General features: G+C 38.6%; 1 protein-coding gene across 7 annotated transcripts in view; it reads left to right on the forward strand.

Moving 5' to 3' along the window:
- DIDO1 (death inducer-obliterator 1) overlaps positions 1-26,658 on the forward strand; it is an 82,241-nt gene that overhangs the window by 21,039 nt on the left and 34,544 nt on the right. For 3 of the 7 annotated variants that reach the window (XM_087928902.1, XM_087928901.1, XM_026697379.2), the window contains 6 exons: positions 13,619-13,922; positions 15,469-15,567; positions 16,597-17,470; positions 18,517-18,835; positions 20,011-20,208; positions 22,778-23,003. In XM_087928902.1, coding sequence (XP_087785028.1) covers positions 15,501-15,567; positions 16,597-17,470; positions 18,517-18,835; positions 20,011-20,208; positions 22,778-23,003 — 1,684 coding nt within the window. In that variant the 5' untranslated portion in view covers positions 13,619-13,922; positions 15,469-15,500. Of the gene's footprint in view, positions 1-12,384; positions 12,568-13,618; positions 13,923-15,468; positions 15,568-16,596; positions 17,471-18,516; positions 18,836-20,010; positions 20,209-22,777; positions 23,004-26,658 lie in introns of those variants that run through there. The other 4 variants (XM_026697375.2, XM_026697378.2, XM_026697376.2 and 1 more) reach the window with 2 other exon arrangements.

Here is a 26,658-nt window from a genome sequence, read left to right on the forward strand (position 1 = left end):
TACAAAGTCACAAAAGTAGGTAAAGTCTCTTTAATACCTCTAACCTGTCCCCCAATGTCCAGTTATCATTGGCTGGAGAAAACCCTCTCCTAAGAATAGTTTTTAAAGGGAAGAAATTTAGTCCGAATCAAAAGTACATATAAATTATAAAAAACCAACACAAACCACACTGCAGCAATTAACGAGACAGGGCAGGATAAGGAATTGCAGACTTTAAAAGATAATGAAACACACACAGTTGGGAGAACGCCAAAACCCAGATAAGATTTGACAAAGATAATGCACACTTTGCTTCCAGCAAGGTGGTGCTGTGTGCAAATGCCCTTTTTAAATTCTGTTTTTCCAGCTGCAACTAATGAAGGGAATCAGGGCCCTTTTCTCCCCATAACCTCCATTGCTCCCTTCCCCGTTCCTCCCTGCGTGCCCTAGGATGAAGAGGGGCCTGGGTCTTCCTCTGAATGCCCAGCCAGACTGTGCCCTTCCCCAGTTTCCTCCACAGCCACCGGAGCCACACTTCCACTCTCTGTCAACCGCTTGACCTCCCCCTCAGAATCAGATTCCAACAGGGGCATGACAGAAAGGTTCTCCCTTCAGCGGGGAAGAAGTCAAAATACCATACCATTACTACCAACCTTCCCCTCGTTTTTCCCGGGGCCAGAGAACATTCCCTCTTTGTCAGGAACAGCTGGCAGGTACACAGCAGCAGGTTTCTGGTAAACGGCCCTTTCGAGGAGGAGGAGGTTGTTCTTTCCGATGCTCAAAGTGAATGCCCTTTCTCGCCACCCATCGGAGGGTGTTTGAGCTTCTTTGCCTCCAGATGGGAGGGGTCGACATCCTGGGTGCTCAGGACGGTGAGGGTTCAACTTCCACCACAGGTCCTTCACTCCCTCAGATGGTGGCAATCCCCGGCCGTCTGGAAACGACATCCATTCAAGGAACCAGACAGAATCCTGCTCATCACAGATGCCACCTTCCAGGGTTGTGGGGCCCTTCTAGCTGGCAAGATAGCCCAGGGGATCTGGTCTCAGGTAGACAGGGCCTGCCCCATAAATTGGCTGGAGCTCAGGGCCATCTTCCTAGTCCTGAAGCATTTTTGGAGCAGGATAGCAGGTTGTCATGTGCTAGTCATGACCGACAATGTGGCCGCAAAGGCACATGTGAACAGGCAGGGGATACCAGGTCCAGGGCCCTGATGTGGGAAGCAGAACGCCTGGGATGGTGGGCAGAGACTCAACTTCTTTCCATCAGGGTGGACCACATTTTAGGGGTCGACAACACCCTTGGACGACTGGCTGAGTCAGTCCAGAGTTGACCAGTCGGAGTGAGGTCTCCATCCATCCTTGTTCCTGGAGCTGTCCCACAGGTTTGGGTCCCCAGCAGTAGATCTCTTCGCCTTTCCTCAAAACGTTCAGGTAAGCAGATTCTTCACCAGGTACCTGACCCAGGGAACGGAGGGGACCAATGCTCTTTGGAGCAAATGGCCTCCAGTTCTCCTCTGTGCCTTTCCCCCTCTTCCCATCATTCCGGCAATTATTCAGAAGATGTTGGAGGAAAAGGTGGAGCTAATACTTCTGGCGCCCCATTGGCCCAGGAGACCCTGGTTCGCCGACCTGGTGAATCTGTCTGTAGCCCAGCCGTGGAGGATTCCGGCCAACAGGATCTCCCTCCATCAAGAGCCATACTCCACCCGAACCCTCAATGGTTTTGCTTAGCCAGTTGGCCCTTGAGTAGCAATCTCTGAGGGACTCTGACCTGCCTGACAGGTGATAGAGACTATCCAAGCTTCCCGTAAACATTCCATTACCTGCATATACGATGCTACCTGGAAGGTCTTCTGTACTTAATGTGCCAAGTCAGCCCAAGAGCCCCCCCCTTCTGCATCTGTTGCAGATGTTTTGACGTTTCTCCAAGATGGCTTAGTTCAGGGATTAGCACCTAACACTCTTCGCTGTCAGGTGGTGGTTCTGTCATCTGTCTTGTCCTGGGGAAGTTACTTTTTCTTATCTCACCATCCATCAGTCTGCAGATTCCTGAAGGGGGCTTCTAATCTCCACCCCCCCTGGTGGTGATAGATACCCCATTTGGACCTCCCTAAATTATTACAGGATCTTACAGAGCAGCCATTTGAACCTCTTACTTCAGTGTCCCTTCAATTTCTGACCCTCAAGGTGTTTTTTCTGGTGGTCATTACTTTGGCCAGGAGGGTATCAGAACTAGTGGTACTCTCAGCTCGGCAGGACTTGTGTAGGAGAACAGGGTGGTTCTTAGGCTGGACCCTATGTTAGTTCCTAAAGTGAACTCTTGGTTTCATCGGACACAAGACATTGTGTTGCCAGATTTTTGCCCAAAGCCTCGCCATGACTTAGAGCACAAATGGCATACGTTGGATGTCCGGCAAGCTCTGCATATTTACATCAAACATATTGCAGCCCTTAGGAAATCTGAAGCAGTGTAAGACTTCCTCATCTACTATTAGTAGATGGATTCGAACCTGTATCTCTAAAACCTATCAGTCTTCATCCTGGCCGGTACCCAAAAACGTTACGGCTCACTCCACTAGAAGTGCGGCTACTTCAGCCACCTGGAACACTCAAGCGTTGCTTGAAGAAATCTGCAAGGTGGCTACCTGGGCGTCCCTATCACCATTTATACGGCACTATTGCCTGGACTCATTTGCCTCCATTGAGGCAACATTTGGACGGCGGGTCTTACAGAAGATTGTTCCACTGTTGGAGTGAGGGGACCAGATGAAGGCCCTTCCGTGGACATGCAAGCTTTGGTATGTCCCATCATGGACTCTGGTCACAGTGTGGATGAGAATGGGCGTTGGTATAATTACCTGAGAAAGCCCTTTATATCTACGCTGCAAGAGAGTCCAGCCCCACACTTGGGCGTCTGGTCCTGGGGTGGGGTGGGGGTGATTTAATTGACATGTTTTATCTTCCAGATGCATGTTATGTCTGTCACACAATCTTTGCCTAACAGCTGGGAAGTCAGCTAGGGGCTGGCTTTTTATATAGTAGCAGACCTCTATGACCTCAGAAGGAGGAGTCATACCCATTCTGGACTCTCTTGCAGCGTAGATAGATAGGGCGTTCTCAGGTAATTATACCAATGCCCATTTTCACACAATTCTCCTTCCTTCTTTTTAGTAGAAACTTTAAAACAGGGAAGGGAAGGGAAGGGAAGGGAAGGAAGGAAGGAAGGAAGGAAGGAAGGAAGGAGACAGGTAGAACAGAGGAGCATGAAAATGATGATAGAAAAGAAGTTAGTTATGCCAAGAGGGTGGGGGAGAGGAATGAAGGAAGGAGTGGAAAGCTCAACAATTACATTGGAGTCCCTAAGCATGAATCTGTGTATCCCTTACATGCATGCTTACTATATCACCTAAGCATACCTATATGGTTAATCAGTAAAAAGTTCCTTTAAATATCTTGTCTCTTATTTTCCAAGTATGAATTAATTGTGTTTAGGTACAGAATCCTGCAGTGGGAACTGGACTTTAGAAACATACTGAAATTAAAAGATAGAAAAATTTCATAGCCTCCTATTCTTTCCAGATAAACTAATTATCTGAAATAGTTAATTTTTATTATGTTTTTATTATATGGTAGAAATGGTTTGTGGAACTTCCATTTTGCATCTATAAATATACATGGCTGCTAGAAGTTTTTGGTGGCAATTTCGGATATCCCCTCCTTTTTAGGTTTAATAAATTTGTCACTTGTTTCAATAGTATCTATTTTCCCCTGGATTTTGGAGAAAGCATTCAGGCTCCTTTAAGTCACGTTTGACTCCTAGGGACTACATGGACACTATCACAGTTTTCTTGACAACTGTGTAAATCTGGTTAGCCACCATCTGCTTTTTTATTTCTTGGTTTATTCCATGATGGTCTTTCCTCCAAATTCTGATTTGGCCTAATTAGGTTTAGCTTCTGAGCCCTGATCATTTCACCCAAGTGCCACCTTTTGTTAGGGCATACTATGCAGGAAGAACAAGGAATTGTCCAGAAAGAGGGTCTGGATATATGTATAAAAAGAAGTTTGGATTGTAGGTATTATTGTACTTATTGGCTCGCTCTTGGCAGGAAGTACTATGTAGAACAAAGTAGACAAGAAAAGTCAAAATCAATTACAGTGCATTTTGTTCAGAAGTGGACTATTTTTTTTAGGATTCTAAAGACCAGTGTAGATCAAGGAAGCTTTATTAAAAGGCTTATTACTTAACAAGTTTTGGTTCCAGGTTTGTTTGTTTGTTCTCAGATTGATTTCATTTCTTTGAGACTTCAGAAAGCAGTGACCTATATATATATGGTAATTATGCTATATTCTACTCTCTCCTCTCCTTCCCTCCCAGATTTAAGAAGAACTCAAATGTTCATACTATGACCATTTTGGTTGAAAAAGGTGTTAATTTTAAATGTTTTTCATGGACCCATATGGCTGTCTTTTTATTCTTATTGTGATGCTTTCCTGCATTATTTTACATCACTTCTAGTTTTGATATAACTTGATTCCAATTTTCAATTTTTTTTCTGGTCAATCATATATTATCTTATTTCTTAATATTTAAATATAAATATATTATAGAGAGCTAAACTACAATGGTTATATTATCCAGCTGATTCTGCATGGTATTTGTGTTAGTTGCATTGGTGCTCAGGAGCATTGCTAATATTCTCTCACTTGTTCTTGCCAGTGTTAAAGAATACTTTGTACAGAGACAAAATATTGCCGTAATGCTATACAGACCATGTACTTTCAGAATAACTTGTGTTAAGAAATAATTCATGTAACCACTTTTTAATGCCCAAACCTCCATCCTTTCTTAGCTACCAATAAAAGAGGCATGTTGTATCTGCACAATCCAGTCCATCAAGCAAGATTTAGGTACAATCTCAATCCTGCTGAGTCCCTGGGCAACCTCAACAGACTCTCCATTTCTTTATCAAATAGTGTGGTTTGTACTGATAATAGCAGTAAAAAATCTTCTAATTCATGTGCATAAGAAAGAACCTGGAATCTGAAAAGTCTCTGTCATTTTAGTTGCTTCTGATAAAAGTGTTTTTCCCATCTATGAGTTTGGAGGCATTTCCCCTCATGTTTCCATATGGTCATTTTTGAAGGATGCTTCTTACAATAGTTTCTCACGTGTCAGGTGTTGTGGCACTGTATTAATTTTTAAGAGAGGACTTTATTCAATTCTATTTACTTCTTTATTAAATCAGTCTATATCCATCTTGCACTTTTACTTGTTTAATTCTGGATTTGTGTATTACATTCAGTTACATTAGTCTTGGTAACATTTCATTTTGGTGCAAGGTTATTGATTTGAATTGCCTGTATAACAAGCATCCATTCCTTTGCATTTGATACCTATGCATTTAATCCCTTATTCCTAGCCTTACATTTTTTAAATGGCTCCTTCATTTCTACATGGTACATTCCAATAATCAGATTAACTATTTTTTATATCTGCATACTTTGTACATTTGTTGAATAAAGGCTGCCAAATTTTCTTTCTGCTTTCCCAGTTGGAGAAGAAAATACTTTTTTGAAATTTTGAGGGGAGGGGAGAGAGATGTAAAAAAGCAGCCCAGCCATACCTCTCTTTGGCTACCCAAAAGATTGATCTTTCTAGGTTTATTGTTAATGTTACTGTGGAGAAAAAATAGCACAGCAATAGCACTTAGACTTCTTTTTTAAATTAAAAATAAACTTTATTAAGATTAAAAAGAAAAATATGTACAATACATAGAATACAACCTTTTGTTACAAACGAAATCAATATACAATTATATAACGAATAAACATAAAAATAAAATGTAGATGTTTCTAATCAACTAAGATGGTGTGATCTTTTACTAATATTCAGTTCCTGTTTTTGGTAAACACTCTTAAATCTAATCACTTCATTTTTCAAATTCTTATCTTTTAATTCCCTAGTTTTTTAATCTTTAATCCACTTATACCATTTTCCCAAGCTGTACTATGTCTTGAGTCTTCCTTACCCCTAAGTTTTTGTGTAAGTAGGTCCATTTCAGCACAGTCAAAAACTTTCTGAATAATCAAATTATTCGTCGGCATTTGGTCACCCTTCTAGCATTGTGCCAACGCAATTCTTGCTGCCGTAATTATATGGAGAATTAAATATTTTGTTTCTTTTGCGTAGTCCCCTTTTAACATTTCCAACAAAAATATTTTGGCCTTAGGTTCTAGTTGGATATTTGTAATTTCTTTTATCCAAATTCTAATTTTTTTTCCAGTATATTTTTTACTTTGGGGGCAAAGCCACCAAGTGTGGAAGAAGGTACCTCTTGCTTGCTTACATTTCCAGCAAGTCAGACTTAAGTTTGGGTACATATTCGCTAATCTTGAGGGTGCCAGGTACCATCAGTAACACACTTTATATTGATTTTCTTTATAGACAGCCAATTTTATTATTTTGTAATTTTGTTTCCAAACTTTTTCCCAGTCTTCCAGATTAATGTTGCGCCCTACTTTCCTTGCCCATGCAATCATTGGGCCTTTAATTCTTCTGTCATTTCAAATTCTAATAGATAATTATACATTTTAGAAATTAACTTTTCATCCATTCCCTCTAATATTTTATCTAATTGGTTCGGTTTTTCCTCAATTCCAAATTCTTCTATGTCTTTTTTATACCTCGTCTTAAGTTGTATATAATGCCACCACTCTGTTTTCATCCCTTGCCCTCTAAGTTCTTGGTTTGTCTTTAATCCTCCTTGAGAATTTAAGACATTGTAATATCTAATCTTCCTGTTTCTAAAGCACTTAGACTTCTATACCACCCCATAGAGCTTTACAACATTCTCTGAGCTGTTTACAATGATAGCATATTGACCCCTACCAGAATAAGTAAGAAAAGATGGGCAAAGGCCTTGTCTGACTTATTCAATCTTGTTTGAATTAATATATTGGATTCTTCGCTTAGAAATTTGAAAACCAATCTTCTCCATTGGTCACTGTGTTCTCCTTATGTGAACCTCAGAGTCCCCATTTAATTTCAACTGCAGTATTTATGTTGAAACGGTTATATGACAAGTATTCTAATATTTGCAAATCCAGGAAAACCAATTGTTTTGAAAGACTTATGCCATGTTGCTTAATATAATATAGGTAGACAACATTAAAATGCATGCTGTTGGTATTTACAATTAAAAGTAGAGTATTATAGGTGGTAGGTTTAATGAAAACCTTTAATATAGTGACTTCTTTTTATGATTCAAGTAGTTTTTAGTACTTCTGTTATACTAGTCCATTATTTACAGCTTCCTTGTATTGGATTGTTTCTGGATCAGTTATTCAGTTATTCAGTTATGGATCTTGTGGTTCAGCATTTCAGGAAGTTGTTCTTTTTATTTTGATAATTTAACCATTGATAATCTTTCCATTGGGATCAGGATGAATTAGTGTGCTGTGCACACCTTCCATTAAAATTCCACATAGCAGGATCCAGGCAGCATATTGTCTCTATTGCGATACCTTGGAATAGCATCACCCCAGAAATCTGTGGCCTTCCCTAATAATGCTCTGGAAATATTTAAAAACCTGACTCTTTTTCCAGGCCTGGTAAAGGGGGGAAGGGCTGTTGAGCTGACCAGTATATTTTGTGTAGTATTTGGAGTTCGTTTGTTTCAAACTTGAATGGTTTCTTCTGCCTATTATTACTCTTTTATAGTATAAGCCACCAAGAATAATTCTGGAGTCACTCTGAAGTAAATCTAATGAATAAATAGATAAATAAATGATACATTCATGTTGAACAGTGTAATGTTGCTATTTTGATACTTTCAAAAACAATAGTTTTCATATTAAAAAAAGACATAAATAATTGTACCTTAGGCCAGGGGTCGCCAACCTTTTGGACCTCAGGGACCACCAAACACGTAATTTTAAATCCCGTGGACTAGAGATCCTGGGAAAATCCCCCCAAAAGTGCAGGAAAATTTCCCACCCCATTTTCCTATCAATCGATAATTCTTTATTTGGGATCTCAGGATACTGTGTCCAGCTCCATTTTCAGGGGGAGAGAGATACATAGTTTTGGGTTCATGCAAAGAAAGTAGAATTCTTTCTTTCTCTCCCCCAAACTCTACCAGAAATGAGCCTTTGCTGGCTCAGCCTCTTGAAGCAGGATGCCTTGCAGGGTCCCAAAGACTCATTTCTGGTGGTTATGGGGGAGAGAAAGAAAGACTTTTGCTGCTTTCCTTGTGTTCAGCCAAAAGCAGCAGAAGAAAGAAGCAGCCCAGTGCCAGGCCAGGCACGTGGGACACATGGGGCAAGTTCCCCCCTCTGCCCTTTCCCCACCCCCCTCACTAACTTGTGTTGTTCTCAATGCAAGTGACGCAAGCCTTGTGTTCCCATGGGCCATGTGAGCAGCACAGCCTTCTGTTCCCACACAGACTTACGTTCATACACAGCCTGGATAATTGCTTTGGGGGTGACATTTCTCTGCGGACCACCAAAATTTTCTTGCGGACCACCAGTGGTCCCTGGCCCAACTGGTTGGCGACCACTGCCCTAGATTGTGCCTTGAACATTATATTTTAGCCCATTCTCCAATACTAAAAAGAATTATCAAAATTGAGACATGCTTTAAAATGAGACTGTGATACAGTATAAGAAAGAGGGTCTCTTTTGCTGGAAAAAGCTGTTAACATTTTGTTATGTACAGGTGGTCTTCAACTTAAAACCACAGTTGAGCCCAAAATTTCTGAGGCTAAGTGAGATAATTGTTAAGTGAGATTTGTCCCATTTTAAGACCTTTTCTTGCCACAGTTGTTAAGAGAAAAGCCGCAGTTGTTAATAGTAACATGGTTGTAAAGTAAATCTGGCTTCCCCGTTGGTTTTTCCTGTCAGAAGTTCACAAAAGGAATGCCATGACCCTGAGACACTGCAACCATCATAAACATGAGTCAGTTGCCAAATGTCTGAGTTTTGATCACATGACTATGGGGATGCTACAACAGTTGTAAGTGTGGGAAAACTGTCATAAATCACTTTTTCCAATGCCTTTGTAACTTTGAAGGATTACTAAATGAACTTATGTAAGTTGAGGACTAACTACCCATATATGCAGTCTTTGTGCTTAACTCAATACAGTTTTCAAACCAACCAGATTTTAAATATGTTTACTTACGTATGACCATCTTGAAATTACATTTGATGAAAACATTGTTAATAGAAGTACAACAGGTATAATTTTAATCTATGGCTGTGTAGAAAACACAGAGAAATCATGCTCTTCCTAGCATTTTATTGCTTGTCAGCTGCAAATTGGAAGAGCAATGGGGGAGGCAGGTCAGCCAAGGCTGCTGTCTTCTTTCAGAGGCTCCCAATAAAACACTCATTTCTTAAAGCTGAAGATGCAGTACTTACCACTTCATAACATATTATGCTAGTAGTAGTTTTAAAAATGTTCTCTAGGGCATTCTGGTCGATGACGGATCGGAGACTGCGATTGTGCGCGGCTTTCATCCGTGCTTACCCTGTTGGAGGGGTCCTTAAAGGACCGGATCCATCTGACCCACCTTGTAGGGGTGGGGGGAAGAGGGGGAGACCGCTAGCTCGGTCAAGGGGAGCCGCATCTCCCCTCCCTGGCTTGGCAAACTCCCCTAGAAGACAGGGAGAAGCGGCAGACTTTTAATGGCTGCTCTGAAGACGGGAAGCTGCCGGGACACAAGTTTTGTGCTGGAGAGTGAAACTGGTGAGCAGTGTGTAACTGGATAAAAGACTTTGAATATTCTTTTTGATAACCCCGAAATGCGGAAAGAAAGAGCCCTCATTTGGAAGAGTGGTAGCGGCGAACGAGAAATAAGAGGAAAATATAATGTAAAGAAAAAAATAGAAATAAAAGAATAATGTGATTAGTGACTAAATTTGGAATAACATACAGAATTGGACATTAATCAGGCATTGGATAAAATGCTGGATTTATTTGGAATTGGTTAAATCTAACATTAATATTATGGAAAAGTGAATTAAAAATAAAAGAATTCTAAGAAGAAAGTGATATAGAGCACCACCTAAGGGTTAAAGATTTCTTTCTTTTATGTTTCTATGGAAAATTACTGGTTCTATGTAACAAGATCCCCAGAAGCTTTATAAAAGAAGAAGAAGAGGGGATTGCAGTTAAAATGGAGACTTTTGACAAGGACTAAAACAAAAAAAATTACTTTTAATAAAATAAAGAATAACTTAATAGACCAAAGAAATGGAAGAAATGAGCAAAGAACTTAAGTTGGAGCTCCAAATTGTGAGAGAGATGTTTAAAGAAAGAATGACATTGGTGGAGTTAATGCTGAGTAAAGTAATGGCATTACAGCTTGCGGAAGAACAAAGGAAGCCCAGAGAGGACGAATTTAAAAAAGGAAATAACATCCTCGATGAGCATGAAGAACAAGGATCATTGTCAAAGGACATAAAAGGACTTAAAACAAAGACATCGATATTAGAGACAATAAATAAAAGAAAGACACTCAAGACTAAGAAGGAAAAAAATAATATTTTATATCTTGACTTGCCCATTTCAGGGGCTGCTGACGTCTTGGTTTGAAATTTTTGTTATCTGGACTCAGCATGGCCCAGGGATATTGGAAATTGTAAGTCCAACAGGCTTTTCAACAATCTACAAAATTTAGAAATGGCAGTTGAATGCAGCATTTTTCTGAATGCACCGTTGGGTGCATAACTCTTAAGAATCTGACTAATTTTAGGAAAAATATTTATAGACATAAATAATAGCAATTAAATGGTCAGAGTGCAGTACTGCAGGCTATTTCTGCTGACAGCTGGCTGCCTGCAATTTGGCAGATCAAATCTCACCAGGCTCAAGGTTGATTCAGCCTTCCATCCTTCTGAGGTCGGTAAAATGAGGGCCCAGTTTGCTGGGGGCAAGAGGGTGACTCTAAACCGCTTAGAGAGGGGCTACAAAGCACTATAAAACAGTACATAAGTCTAAGTGCAATTGCTGTTTCAAGTTAGTTGAACATTTCTAGCATTTGAAGCAAATTAGATTTATGATAATGTGACAAAAGGACAGCTTTTGTGTTAGTACCATTAAATTAGCAAAATTTGGTGGCAAATATGATTGGTTCAGTTCAAATCACAGTCATTTATGAGATCAAACTATAAGTTAAGGGTGAACATACAGAACAATTCCTTCCATGGCTTCCCACCATTTTGAGGCAGGTGATATTCAAAAACTGTAGCATATACTTCAGTATAGGCTATGGGTAACTAAAGGAAAAATAAAGAAACTCCAGCAAAAAATCCTGGCTATGTACATGTACCGTAGCTGATACCCCCACCCCAGTCTAGTCCTCCAAAATATTAAATATTTAAGTAAATATCAAAATATTAAATGTTTCATTATAAAAATATTTGCCATAAGCTACAATTCTGTAAGAGTAGGAGTGGCTCTTTTTTTAAAGAATTGGCTAGTATGACAAATTCAAAAGCAGGTTCACATGGAATGAGATTTGGCTAAAATAACTTTGACATTTCAAAGCAGCAGTGCCATTCAAACATTACTGCATTGTATCATGTATTTCTATGGAGATAGAAATTTAAATACATGAGTGAAATACTTTGCTAGAAAAAGATGAATGCACATTTATTTTTGCAACACATTAATTAAGTTCAACTGAAGTAACTTTGCCACATTCTGCTATTTTAAAGGCAGCCAACAATACTCTTCTTTCAGATCTACTTTTTCAGCTACTGAAGTGTGATTTTAAAAATCAGTTTCTTACAATACTAATCAAAACAAAAGTCCACAAGGTTGCCATGCCACCTGAATTAATTAGATTCAAACATGGGTGTAGTCCTTACCCTCCAAGGAATTCACAGTCCTGTTTTTCTAACAACACAATCAGAAGCAGTCGAGGAAGGTAAGGGTTATCAGGATCTGCCTCCCATTACTCCATCCAGAGTTAATTGTTTTCTCTTTTAATACATGTTTCAGGAATGAATTACTAGATGGGAAATGGGGAGGCTTTTGTGTGCTGGAGTTTTTAGCCTATTTTCTTGCATTCCAGTTTTGATGGGAGAGATGGAGGCGGAATCCTTTTTTCTCCATTGCTCCAAAAAGGAGTCAGATTTACTGTTTGCTAGCTGTTCTGGATGTTAGTTTTTATTAAGACTGAGGCGTGTTAGGGATCTAAGTACAATAAGGGGGACGGTTTCTCAGCATAAATAGCTTTAAATTCCATTGATTCTTTCCAGATTGCATATAATGTTTAAGTTGCTTCTTTGTGGAAACATGAATAGACTTTTATAACTAAAGGTTTGTCTGTGTATGCACATGAGTGAATTGAACAAGAAATGATTAGCCAATTTTTCCCTCTTCTTCTGGCAGATCTTTTAAAATTGCATGATGTCTGATGAGTTGGAGATTCTTAACAGGGAGATTGAGAGGTTATTACAGAGCAGCATCGTGGAAAGAAGCTCTTTAAAGTCAGAATCTCTTCAGACATCAACCTCTGATTCCTGGGAAGTAGTTACTGCTTCAAGCAGTGGACCGCAAGGCAGTTTAGTGAAGGTATTTAGTGAAGGTATCCAGTACCTCAATGTTGTTTCAGGATTCACAAGAGCATCCTGTCTTTTTTCTATTGACTTAATTAACCTTCATAATATCTAGAAAGCCTTCCGTGATTAGCCTTCCGTGATATGTGTTAATCTGGATGTATCCATAATGCAGCATGTTTTTAATGTGAAAAATTTTTTACATGAATAGGGTGAAATTTTTGTTTTAACTTACAAAAGACATTTCGCGTGTCCCTACAAATTACTGAATAAGCCAGCTGTGGAATATAATTGGGCTAATTTTACAGACTGTTCAGTTTTTTTGCATCCAGATGGCAACTAAGATCTTACAAATAAAAGAGAAACATGATTTCAGAGACAGGACATAAGTAGTTGTTTGAGGGGTTTGCATGTAATAACTAGGGGTGTTGTTCAATAGCCATTGTAGCAAGATAAAGTCAGGGTATTCTTTAAAATGTGGTTAGTTTTCTGTGAATATTGAAAGTCAATAGCAGAATGTTTCCTGTGCTGTCCCTTTAAGGGAGATGGGTTAGAATGTTCAGACTTTCGATTTTGTGGTAGCTGGGATTTGTCAGTTGGGAAATACCACATTTACCTTAATAATAGCTGAGGGGAACAGAGAGGTAGATAGCTGGTGCCATATAAACAAACTATTTTATACATTTATTGAATAAAAAACCCAACAGTAAAGAACTTACAAATCTTCAGGAACACAGATTATTCTGAGAATCATTTACTGAACAGAGTGAACATGAATTTTATGTGTATTACTTGCTTTGGTTCTGTAAATTTTGCCTGTATTGTTTTTAATAGCAAAAACCTATTTGAGGTCATAGTAGTTGCTTTTCTATAAATTAGTGATCAAAGTATAAAGACTTGGTATTCTTACAGCCTAATAAAATGCTTAATATGTATTAGATCCCACATTGCTTTGTAATGTAATTAAATTAACTTTTAAACTTATTAATGAAAGTTTTAATACCTAGTTTTCCAACTTAAACAGTAATTTAGGTGAAGAAAACTATAAATAAATTTTCCTATAACAGGCAGCTGTATCGAGTGGAGCATTGCTGGTTTCAGAGTCTTCAGGATGGCATCCAGATGACCATTACTCTTCTGGCTTCCCCAGATTAGCGTCTGTTGTTGGGATTATGCTGAATGACTCTGATTTACTTCTGCCCTCCTGTGATTCCTCCCTTGGCTTAAGTGGACAGGAAGAACTAATTCCAGCAACCTCTAATGCTGTGTCAGGTAAAAAGCATTTAGAGGATAGTGAAGACTCTTCTATTTCTCTTGCTTATTCTGGAGACAGGATTCGTCTGTACTGTTAACCTTTCTTCACCTTCAAAGGTAAACCCTTCCATTAAAATGTCAATTGCATGTTGTGATATACTATACCACACCCTTCTTTTTCTTCAGAAATTGCGGTGTGACATTAAATCAAATTGGAGATTTTAAATTTCACCAAGGGCTACCTGAGGACAAACAATTGACATATTGGGAGAGAAAGTGGTAGCGTGCTGCTTTGTTGATGTGATAGCAATGTTACATGCTGAAAGAAAAGCTGTTTTCTGAGATGGCATTGGTAAAAGCTGTAGAAAAGTTGGGTGTGAACTCTGTCATGAACAAGACAAATTATATCCCATTCTGGTCCCAGTATTTGGTGCTTCCAGCATCAAGGGCCATTGAACTTAGGGCAAAAATCATTCTCCAAAATCTTGGGTAGGACTGATGCATTGCTACTCTAGATCAGCTAATGCAAGATTAGGCACTGTGATATTATCAAACTACTGTTAGCATAATGATTTCCATCTGCTTCCAAAGGCAATCCATACCTTTCATTATGACTTGGTCACAGGATAAAGGACTAGAGTTCAGTGGTGCAAAGTGTACTGCAGGGATCAGTTACCTTCTTGTCTGTAGGCCAGAAACCAGGCTACCACCACCCCAGTTCCAGGGGACTTACTGCTCTGCCTGTGCCAAGGTCAACCAGTTATCCAAATGGTCACATGGTGTGGCACTCCCTTGCAGGGCCGAGGAGTATATTTCTTTTTGCAACTATGAGTCAGATAATCATGAGTGATGAACCACATTCATCCCGCAAACCATAGGTCGCCACTCCCTGGTGTTCTGGATAAGGGGAGCTCTGTAGATAAGGGGACACAACAGAACTGTGTCACAAGTGAAAAAAATCTGGGTGGTATCATGATTTTGGAGAGGTTTTTCTGTTAGGAGGAATTATTATGCCCGTATCAGACAAAGCAGAGATGATGGTAAAGTAAAAAAAAAAAACATTGCTAAATATTTACTAGGAAATAAGAGTGAAGCCAGAACCTTTGAGAGGGTAGGGATGACTGGAAGCTGTAGGTTATCAAGTATGATTAAATCATCTTCAGTATTTCTGATAATTTTGTGAGAGGAGAGAGAATGCAGATGTAAGATGATGTTTTTCAATGAATATGTTTTTGTTATCTGTATTTTTTTCACAGTATATTTACTGTAACCTACCTCCTGTTCATGCAGATCTTGTTGCCTTGAAAGACAATCTGTAAATATTTCAGATCATTTGATAATAGTGCTTTCAAAAAGCTCTAATAATAGACCGATTATTTAAGAATTGGCTCTTTCTAATGACATGATGAATGAGACACTAAAATGCTCACATAGTTAATCTGTTTAAAATGAAATTTAGTAAGGGAGGCTATATCAGAATTACGTTTATGTCAGCTGGGTGACATTGGGCCAGTCCCATTTTTTCAGGCCTAGCAAGGAAATCTTGCCAAGAAAACTACAGGAGCTTCTCCAGGCAGTTGCTTGGAGTCACCAGTGACTTGAGGGCATGTTCTCACACACAAACATCCATACATGCTTATCATTACTTTTTATCTGTTTTCAGAGGTGACTTTTTCGAACAGTAATATCAGTACTATGGAAGAAGACAGTTTGGAATCTATGACACTGGAGTCTCAGTCTAACATGGAAAATTCTTCTATTGGTAAATTATTTTATTTAGGGAAGTAAATTTAATAGAAGCTAAGCATGGTCCCCATTATTTTGCTTAGGCTGCAAAGGTCCAAATTGCACCACTGCATTGGCCGCTTTTGATGAACTTGGGGTTGGATTCTAGTATTTTGGAGTAGCTATTCTTTCTAGGGAAACACACGAGTTTAGCTCTACCTCTGAATTTATAATTCAGAAGCTGACTTGGACATAGTCAGATGAGAATGCATCAGGCATTCTCCCTTCATATTTTCTTGATCATTATTGCCAGGACAGTCAACTGCTGTAATATTGTGACTATGCTCATGGTAATGTGACTGCACTTTCCCTGCTGACAAGGATGATGAGGCTTCAGGTTGTGTACACAGGCATCAAGAATCAGAAGTAACCACTTCCCTTACCAGTAATCAAATTTTGTCCTTTATAAAGACAGAATGGGAACAGGTAGCTGATATTTTCAAAGATGTATAGGTAGTCCTCGACTTAATGACCACAAATTGAGCCCAAAATTTATGTTGCTAAGTGGGAAATATGGTAAGTCGGTTTTGCCCATATTTACCACTTTTCTTGCTATATTTGTTAAGTGAATCGCTGCAGTTGTTAAGTGAATCTGGCTCCCTCATCTTTGGGGGGGCATGTGATCACATGACATCGCAATCGTCATAAATATGAACCAATTGCCAAACATCCAAGGGTGAAATGTGACCATGGGGATGTTGCAAAGATAAGTATGGAAAATGGCCATAAGCCACTTTTTTCAGTGCCATTATAACTGCAAACGGTCACTAAATGTACTGTTCTAAGTCGAGGACTACCTGTATTTCTGTTGATGGGATGAGAAGTTATGTTTAGCTTCATAGACTACAAGTAAAGTGAGGCTATGTATTGTGTCCCTAAAATCATTTTGACAAAGAATACTTGGCAGTATTTCATATTTCTACCAGGGTGCTGTTGTTTATGGAAGTGATACTATATTTCAGAATTTGGGTCTTTATAAAAGACATAATTCTTTCCCCTTTGTTAGCTGTGGATGAGAAAGATGAACAAAGCAACGAGGATGAACAAAAAACTCTGAAACCCACTAGCAAGGAGTTCAAGAAAACGTGGGGGTTTCGTAGGACTACTATTGCAAAGCGTGAAGGCTTAGGAGATGCCGACATGGACATTGCTGAACAAGCATCTCCTCAGCAGCAAAGCCTGGCTCTTCGGCGTAGCGGACGACAGCCCAAGCGTACCGAACGGGTGGAAGAATTTCTTACGACCGTGAGGCGCAGAGGACGGAAGAATCTTCCTACAGCTCTTGATGACTTCAACGAGCCAGCTTCCTGCCACGTTACCGATGTTGAAACTGCTTCTGAAGGCAGTGTAGATAGCATTCCCGATATTAAAAATGTAACTCAAAAGAACCGTTCTAATGAAGGCAAAGGCCAGCCGGCTCGAAGGGGCAGAAGTGCTAAAGAGCACGATGAGGAAGAGGATGAGGAAGATACATCTGACAGCGATAGTGATGGGTTAACATTGAAAGAGTTGCAGAACCGTCTGCGAAAGAAACGGGTGGAAGATAAGCCCTCAGAGCTAACGCTGAAAGATATACAGAATCAAATCAGGAAGAAACATCCAGAACAAATTCCTGCTGAGGCAGCTGATGTCCAGACCAGCAGCCAAATTAAGCATGAAATAACTGTAAAGCAAGAAACAGGAACTACAGATAATGCTGAGACTGGAGAACAAGGATCTGTCTCCAAGGAAACCAGTGAAGCAGGTCAGATTAAGAAAGAAATAAAATGTGCTTCACAGATCACCGATGAACTTGAAGTACGCACAAAGGGCAAATCAGAAGCAGAAGTATACGACCCCAGTACACTTTATTGTATCTGTCAACAGCCTCACAACAACAGGTATTCTTTCATAAATAATGTCGAAAGTATTCCATGAAATGGGTCCAGTAAATCTTTGAGAAGCTACTCTAAATGTATGCTTTTATTAAAGATCAAAAAACAATTTTCCTATTAGTGCTTTCAGCAACAAATACTATAGACAGTGTTGATAGGAGAGAATGGAGAATTAAATGATGATGGAAACTATTAATTTAAATGTATGAGAACAATAGCGTGTTTTAAAGTGCACTTCCACTACAAGGCAGTTTTGAAACCATTTGATTTCTCATTGTATTGTAGCAAAAAAATCAAAAATGTTGAATGCAGAAAGGGCTATATAGCCAAAACTGGCAGAGGAAAATAGCTTCAAAAATGGAAATAAAGGCTGTCGGAATACTTGTTCCTATGTGGGGTGTACATCAGTGGCATACAAAGAGAATAAAGCTATGAGTGGGTGGACACAACAGTAGAAATCATATATAAGGCAAAACTTGATTTCATCTTTTCTAAGATAAAACTATAAAATTCTGGAAAAAAAGCAGCAAAGAAGTTCTACATCTTTGAGGGTTAAAAAAATTTCTATGACTTGGTTAAATTAACGTAACTTCATAAGATATATACAATAGGGCCGTGATGGTGAACCTATGGCACAGGTGGCACGCAGAGCCATTTGTGCCGGCATGCGAGCTACAGGCAAATTTACCTCACTGTGCATGCACGTGCCTCACAGCTGATTTTTGGCTGATTTGAGGCCTTTTTCCGGCCTGCAGAGTCCTTTTTCAAGCCTCTGGGAGGCCGAAAAAGGCCTCAAATCAGCCGAAAATCAGCTGTGAGGTGCAGTGCAGGTAAGGGGGGGGGGCGGGGGGATTGTGCCCACATGGGCAGGGGACATGGGGACATTACTTTCTGGGTGCTGGCACTCAGAGCACGTGAGCGCCAAGCGTGCACACAGTTTTTGGCACTGGAGCCCCAAAAGGTTAGCCACCATTGCAATAGGGCATGCTACATATTACAAAACCTGATTGATATACGTTACTGATACTTTGTTAATGCTTTGTTTTTTAAAGGTTTATGATTTGTTGTGATAGATGCGAGGAATGGTTTCATGGGGATTGTGTAGGTATTTCAGAGGCCCGTGGGCGCCTGCTGGAAAGAAATGCAGAAGACTATATCTGCCCAAACTGCACCATTCTGCAGGTGCAAGATGAAATAGCTATGGAAACAGACCAACAGGAAACACTGCTGGGACAGGTTACAGGTGATGGCACAGAGTTCACAAGCATAGGAACTATTGAACAAAAGTCCATTGAGGATCAAGGCATCAAAGGTCGTATTGAGAAAGCTGCAAATCCAAGTGGAAAGAAAAAACTCAAAATATTTCAGCCTGTGAGTGTTCAAATGATTCAATTTAATTTTACTGAATGATTGGTAAACTTCTGGTGGAAACATTCTGAGTTACCTGCCGAGTATATGTGTGTGTGTTAATATCATACGAAACATTAAAATTCTGACACCCTAGAAAAGAGCAAGGAACATCTTGTAAAGTAAGACTTTTTAAGTATAATTTTTTATTTAACCAAAACATCAAATATAAGTAAAAATATAAAATTTGGGAAGTAGAGAAGGGAGAGAAGAAAAAAATAAAACTTTTTTATTAATACTTAATTAATTACTGTAATTATTAATTGCAGTAAAATAAAAGTGGTAACATTACAGGCTCAACTTTTTACTTTTACATATTAAGGTATGCTAGCTATTTCTCTAACAACAAACCTATCTAATCAGAAAATCCAAAAGTCAGAGTTTCACTTATTGCACAAAATTTAGAAACTCTTAAGTAGAAATAAAATTGGATGTATTCTTTTCTTTAATTGAAGAGAGTTTTTCTGGCCATTTTTCCATTGTGGGAAATAATTCTTAGCACACTCGTATCTTTGTAACTTGTTAGGGGTTCAGTTTCTTTTTCTGTGGATTTACTTTTTTTTTTCATCATATGCAACCCAAGAATCTAAGTCCCTTTTGAAGTGCAGTTGCTGAAAATCAATAGCCTATTATCCTTTTTAAAAGTAATACAATGGAAATAATAATGTAAAATCCACATAGAAAAAATGTCTCTATGGCAAGTGGCCTCCCGCCCTATGGATTATTATTTTGTCATAGTTTTTTCCTGAGACAATAATTCCACCATTTTATATGCTTAGCATAATGTATTATCCTAAGAAAGGACAAGAATAGGGGAAAACAGCCATGGAAAACTGTATTTCTTACCGTTTATCTTGTTCATGTTGCATGCTAGAAGCAATTATAGCCAGAACTTTATAATTACAGACATGCCTATAATTGGCAAACATTACTTACAAACACCTTTAATAAAGATAGAAATGGATCTATTTGGAAGGAAACCAAAGACCTGATACTTTTGGTTTCAAGAGGACTATATATAGAAGTATTAGTAAGCTAATAAAATTCTGCATTACAACGGATTGTTATGTAGCTAAGAAAAATGTATTATAAACACGTACAGTATTAATGGCAATTAATTTTCTGCTGCTACATTTCAGGTGGTTGAAGATCCCGAAGCAGCCAATTGCATTGGCCCAGGATGCTTCAAGGTGGCTCAACCAGGTTCAGTATACTGCGGGAATGAGTGCATCCTTAAACATGCTGCTGCTACCATGAAATTCCTCAGTGAAGGCAAAGAACAAAAACCCAAAGAGAAAACCAGACCCAAGCCTCCTCTGATAAAACCTCAGACTCTGGTAAGTCTGGATTTGTATTTAATCGCATATAAGTAGTCCTTGACTTACCACTGTTAGGGATATACCCCTAGCAAGAATCTGCAGGGCAGTCAGGCAGGCAGGCAAAATATGTGAGATAAGTGTTGTGTAGCTTACACTCAGTAAAAGCAGATACAGTGCCAATTAAATTAGTTTTATTCCAGCAATAGTTTAAGCATAGTCAAAAACAGTCCATATGTCATAACAGTCCGGTAGCATCTCATCAGCATCTCTTGCTTCCCTTTATGGTGGTTTCACACCACACCCAAAATACATGCTCAGCATTTAAAGTAACACATACTCTAAACTAAGAATCATAGCTTATATATTATTTTATCTTACCCAAACTAGTTAGGTGACCAATGTTATACCTAACAACCACCATTCATTTAGCAACTGTTCGAGGTTGCAGTGGCAATTGAAGAAAGTAACTTACAGCCCATCTTCACGCTTATGGCCGTCACAGAGTCCCCAAAGTCAAATGGTCCAAATGTGGTTACTCTCCAATCGGCATATATTTATGATTATTACAGCATCTCAGGATCATGTGATCATCATATGCAACTTTTCCAGCTGGCTTCTGGCAGTCATTTAAGGACAGCTAGATCACTTAATTGACCCCATGAATCACTTAAAAACTGCAGGGATTTGCTTAACACTTGTGGCAAAAAAGGTGATAAAATGAGGCATAACTCAATAACTGAGTTAGCGGCAGATATCCTGGTCCCCACTGTAGTTATAAGTCAAGGACTATACCTGCAGTCTCTTGGTGATCAAATGTCCCTTGGAGACAAATGCCCCTGTATGGTAAAATATTTTTATTATATACCCAACCTCTCTGCAAATTACTTTAGCCTTTTAGTATGCACTTAAACACAGTTTTTCCTACATTCATATAAACCTGGATATATCACTATTCTTGATTTCTCCTATTGTAAAAGCATTAGTGTAAGAAAGGTATCTCTTACAAACTCAAAGTATGACTTTGAGTTTTTAGTACCCTGTTTAAAAGCCCTCTGAAATCTGTATAATTCTACCTGAATGCCTCCAAAACCCTTCTCTAGCATAACAGATTCCAATATGATTCCATGATCAGTTATCTAACACTAGCTGTATCTTTGATGATCCAGGAATTCTGTAAGGTATGTCCATCCTGGTGTTGCACTGAAATAGCCAGCCCAGTTTTTCTCAACCTTGGCAACTTTAAGATGTGTGGACTTAAAACACCCAGAATTCCCCACCAGGACCACTGAATCATGAGGCACATAGTGCAGTGCTTCTCAACTTTGGCAATATTAAGATATGCGGACTTCAACTCCCAGAATTTCCCAGCCAGTATTGCTGGGGAATTCTATCATGTTTAGTGGTATTTTAAAAAAGGAGAGTATTAATATATAAAAATGCAAATGAAACCCATTTTTCAGTATATATTAATATTAACATATCAAACACATTATGAATATTGCAAACATTTTATAAAATTTTCCTTTTAAAGTAAATGTAAATATAAATATTCATTTTATTGGATACGACCTAAAGAGCAATATAAATCCATTACTGCACTATTTTATAAAAGGAGTATGTATTTCTTAAAAGGAAAATACCCGGCATCAAACTGCTTAAGAGAAAAGGCACAAAAGAAAAGAAATTCTAGAAAATAACAAAACAAGTATAAATAACAAAAAGAAAAGTAAACAAAATCCAATCTATATTATGTTTCATTCAAAATATATAAAGGAGGTAAAGATTAAGAAATTATATTATCTGTAAAACATTTTTCTGTTTTATTGGGAGATTTGATCATAAAGGATCATATTGCCCAATATTTCCTCTTCATCTAGATGTAACATATTTAACATTTAATATTTTTGCACACACAAAAATCAGTATACTGTGCATTATCTCATTATTTCTTACCCTGTTTACCATGCTTTCAGAGCAGCTAATGGTAGAGGAAAAAACCAGCTAACTAAGCCATTCTTGTAATATGTATTCCTCTTTCTCTCCTCCTCCCCCCCCGGCCAATTTTTTTGAGTTAAAGTTTTACAACTCTGTAACGAATTCTAAAAAATTGAGAATATTTGTGAATGGGGTAATACTGATGCTTATTGTATCCTTGTAGATTTGGGTCAAGAACTTTGGGGGCACTTCACATCTTTCTTAGTAATGAAGGTATAATTAGGTCTTCATTGCCATCAGAATAGCAGCATCAAAGCTTTCGCTAAGCCAAATACTTAGTGAAATGTTTTTGTCTTCACTTAAGGGTAATGTGTTTCAGAAGTGATTTCAAATTGATAGGTAAAGATTTTTGGATAAGTGTGCAATATTTGGATTAGTGTACTAGAAAGTCAAACACTTTCAATCAGCAGGAAATAATTTTAAGGTCATGTAAGCATTCATTGTGCAGAATGAGAGATTGGGCCCAGGATGTGATTTCTGCTTGAAAAAATATAGGCGTATCTTTTTGCATAACAATATTTCCTGTGTCATAATGATTTTATCCTTACATATCCTTGCAAATAGAGTGATTAGGGTTCTGCTGGTTATACAGGCAGGTACCAAACCTTTGTCCATGCAGAAGAGGCCAGTTGCTGAGAAGAAAGAGATGATCGTGAAGAAAACGCCAGTGGCCACTATTAAGACAGAAGCAAATGCTCAGACAGTTGGTAAAGAGCCAAACCCAGAGAGCAGCACACCATCCTGGGCCAGCGATCATAATTATAATGCAGTAAAGCCAGAACAGACTCCTGCCATTTCACCAGCACTGTTATTCAAATGTATGTATTTTCCAGGGATATTCTTCTGCAGTCGTTTATTCTTCCTATCAATACATTTTCCATTTGGGGGCCGGCAAAAAAACAGAAAGGGATTTTAATGGCTCCCTTGCTCTATCTTCAAAGATTGACACATATGTCTCAGGGGAAAAAATTCAAGGTTCATGCATATTAACAACTCGGGTGTTCTTGTTTAGTTGAACATAATTGGAATTTAATCTGCAAAAGTAAGCATAGTTTTCTTATCTGCTCCATAAAGGGTAGCTATAAACTTAACAGAAGGTAGGTAAAACCATTTATAATATTAATATTACTATTATGTAATGTATAGTGTAATTGTAACTACTGTTAAGATTGGCCCTTTGTTATTCCTTTGCATTTTGACTTAGAAATGTCAGAATTTGTAAGCTTTTAAGGGATTTGAACCATTAATTTTACCTCTTTACACAAACACACCTTTTTATCAGTTTTGGGGACAAAACTCCTACCAAGAAAATGAATCTCCTGAAGTGATTCCAGAAGCCCAGCGTAAAATCCAGATGCTTCCTTTGTTTTGCTTTTTTTTTTTTTTTGGCTTTTTTAAAAAAATACAAAAGCTGTGTGCTGTATAAGCTCTCTTCAAAACAGGAAAGCAGACTGAGAATTCATGATTAAGTATGATAAGTATACAGAATATCTTTAACATCTTGGTAGCTTATGAAGGTAAGTAAATGGATGCTTGATAATGTAAAACCACTCTTTTAGGAGCTTTTTACCCTTCTGTTTAAACATGTTATAGTCTGAATTTTGCGTTTTGCATTTCTGATGTATTATTTGAGTCAGTGTGACCCTTGATAGGGTTTCAGGCATGCAAAAGAATTGACTTCATTTCCCCCCCCCACCCTTAAACCTCGGATGGCTGAGTTTGGCTACATCTTTATAACCATTGGAAGATGACTTTGATGAACCCCCTGGAGGAGTGGAGCTCCCAAGCTTGAGGAGAACATCCAGAACATCTTCCTGTTCCCCTTCACATGAGGGGTGTAGCCCTCCATGTTTACAGTTCTTGCTTGATAATCATATATGGAAGAAATCTTTTGTTCCTTAGGCTTGTGAATCTTGAACCCTTCTTTTAAACTCTTTATAGGAGTGTCATAGAATTGTAGAGTTGGAAGGGACCTTGGAGGTCTTCCAGTGCAACCCCAAAGAGTTTCCTCAGTCTTTTCATTAATTTGGATGACCAGTTGAACATTTCCAAAAGGAATTAGTCATTTCTGTACGCATATTAGTAAATTTGTTAGCAGCAGCAGCCTGAAAGTAGCACTTGTTTTTCAGCATACATAGGTTTCTTTACGGCTACTCTCAGAACTGTTTACTTGTTGGACAGTTCAGGTACTAACAATTTAATTTTTCATATAAGTGGAGTCTTTTTCTAAAACGCTTATAAGTTAAAAGGAGATCTATAGTTTGATCATGTTTTTACGGTTGCTGATGGACGCAGAAATGAATGCATTCAATTCAGTTTATGTTTAGTGAAGAACTTCCATCATCTTAAGAAGAGTTTTTGGCTTGACTTTGAAGGTAAGTTAATTGCTATCTTGAAGTGCTTTATGTCCCTTCCAGATATGAACTATAAATTCATACGTTAAATCAACTCCATTATCCTGCAGTGATTGCGGTTATCCAGGAAAAAGTTACTCCTTTCTCTTGGTATAGGAGAGTGATGTAATATTTGTAGATAGCAATTAATGGTTAATATTATGTAGAGTAAGTACAGTAAGAATTAACCATATACAGAAGTTAGGTGATCGTCATCTAATGAAATAAGATTGGATCTCCTAAGCATACACAGCAGTCATTGTATTTATACGCTTTTCAGCCTTTGAAAGAGACATCAATATTATAGAAAAGGGTGTGTTCTGCAGCATTTGGTGTTAAGGCTGTGTCACCATACTTGAATAACAGAATTACTTGGCTTCAGTTGCTTTTGTATCTGTTTACTGTTCACAAATGTCTAAAATACCTTAAAATGTGTGTCGTCTGCTTGATTCCTAAGCTGTCCCCAGATTGTTGGAAATATCTCCACTATAATATCTGGATTTCAGGGTTGTTGTTATTTTACCTTGAGAGAGTGGAAAAAACTAATCATAATTATATGTTAGGTCTTAGAAATGTATTATCTAGCTGATCTAAATCTCAGGCAACCTAATGTTTAATTCTAAAAAATTACACACAGTTTGATGATTCCAGATTTTTGGTCAATGGTTTCAAGAAAACACCTAGTGCTTATATAAAGTGATATACAGTGCTTTTGAGAGGAAAAGCACCATATAAAGTATTGTTCTTCCTAGTAGATCAAGGAAAGTCAATAATGGTCTCAGGAGAGGAGGCAGAATAGTTTCAGCACAATAGTGTATCAACATGTTAGTAGGCCTGGAACACTAAATTCTACCTTAAATTCAGCTTGAAAGGGTTTCCTAATATCAAGTCATTAAGAAAGTTATGAAATTAGGATAACATTTATTATTTGAGGTTAATTTAGTCAGAGGGCATCTCATAATATCCTTTACAAAGATACAAGAGGCAGTGAGTCCTTTACTTAAATTAGACTGGATATAAGTTCCTTATATCTAAAATGAACTGCCAAGCTATTCCACAGTTCTGGAATTTATGTCAAACAAATGAATTTGCCGATTGGATGAGGGAGTGGAATTTCAAAACACTAGCACACCTGTACTATAAAAGCAAAGCCAATGAGTCACAACTTGCCCCTGCTGTAATGATATCTGTGGTTTACTTTGTATTAGTATTTCAGGTGCTGCGTTTTGTTCTGCCATTCTGAAAGTGCATAGCTTCTTAGCCTTTGATACGGCCTTGGGATAAATGTCACAAAAATGATGGTTTTGAGAATCCAAATAATAGACAAAATCATAACGTGGTAATATGCTTTAATTGGACATCCAGCCAATACATCCCAAGGATAAGACTTGTGCCCACCCACTGGGGAGGGGAGATGTCTTACATTCCACTGTTCTCGTTACTTTGATTCTGGCTGTCCACGATCAGAACATTTAATTTCATACCTCTTTTTCTGAGACAATGGGAAAAAAGAAAATCAATTATAGAATCAAGAATCAGTAGCTACCTAGAGCAAGGGTGTCAAACTCGATTTCATGGAGGGCTGCATCAGGGTTGTGTTTGATCTCGGGGCCGAGGTGAGCGTGACCAGGGTGGGCATGGCCAGCATGACATCACTTTGTTGGGGGGCACCTATGATGGCATGAGCACTCTGCCAGTGAAAACAGGCTGCCGAGCTCCGTTTCCGGCTGTGACGGCCTCCTGCAACCCTGGCATGGCATGGTCCTCCCGAGCTCCGTTTTCACTGGTAGAGGCACCTTGGGCCAGTCCTTCACTATTTACAGGGTGGCCCTGCAGGCCAGATCTAAGCACCCTGCGGGCCGCATCCAGCCCCCGGGCCTTGAGTTTGATACCTCTGACCTAGAGTTTAAAAAAAAAAAAAGATGGACAGGTATGGAAAGGAAAGATTTCAGTGAATGCTTTTAAATAATTTGAAAGCTGTTGTTTAGAAAGGATTTATGAGCAGCCAGATAAAGTAAAAACAGATATGCAATTAAGAGTAGGAAATAAACACTTCACGGGAGAAAAAGATAAATTAATA

The sequence above is a fragment of the Pseudonaja textilis genome, chromosome 3 (assembly GCF_049901715.1).
Source record: "Pseudonaja textilis isolate UNSWEBS1 chromosome 3, rPseTex1.2, whole genome shotgun sequence".
NCBI classification, from domain to species: domain Eukaryota; kingdom Metazoa; phylum Chordata; class Lepidosauria; order Squamata; family Elapidae; genus Pseudonaja; species Pseudonaja textilis.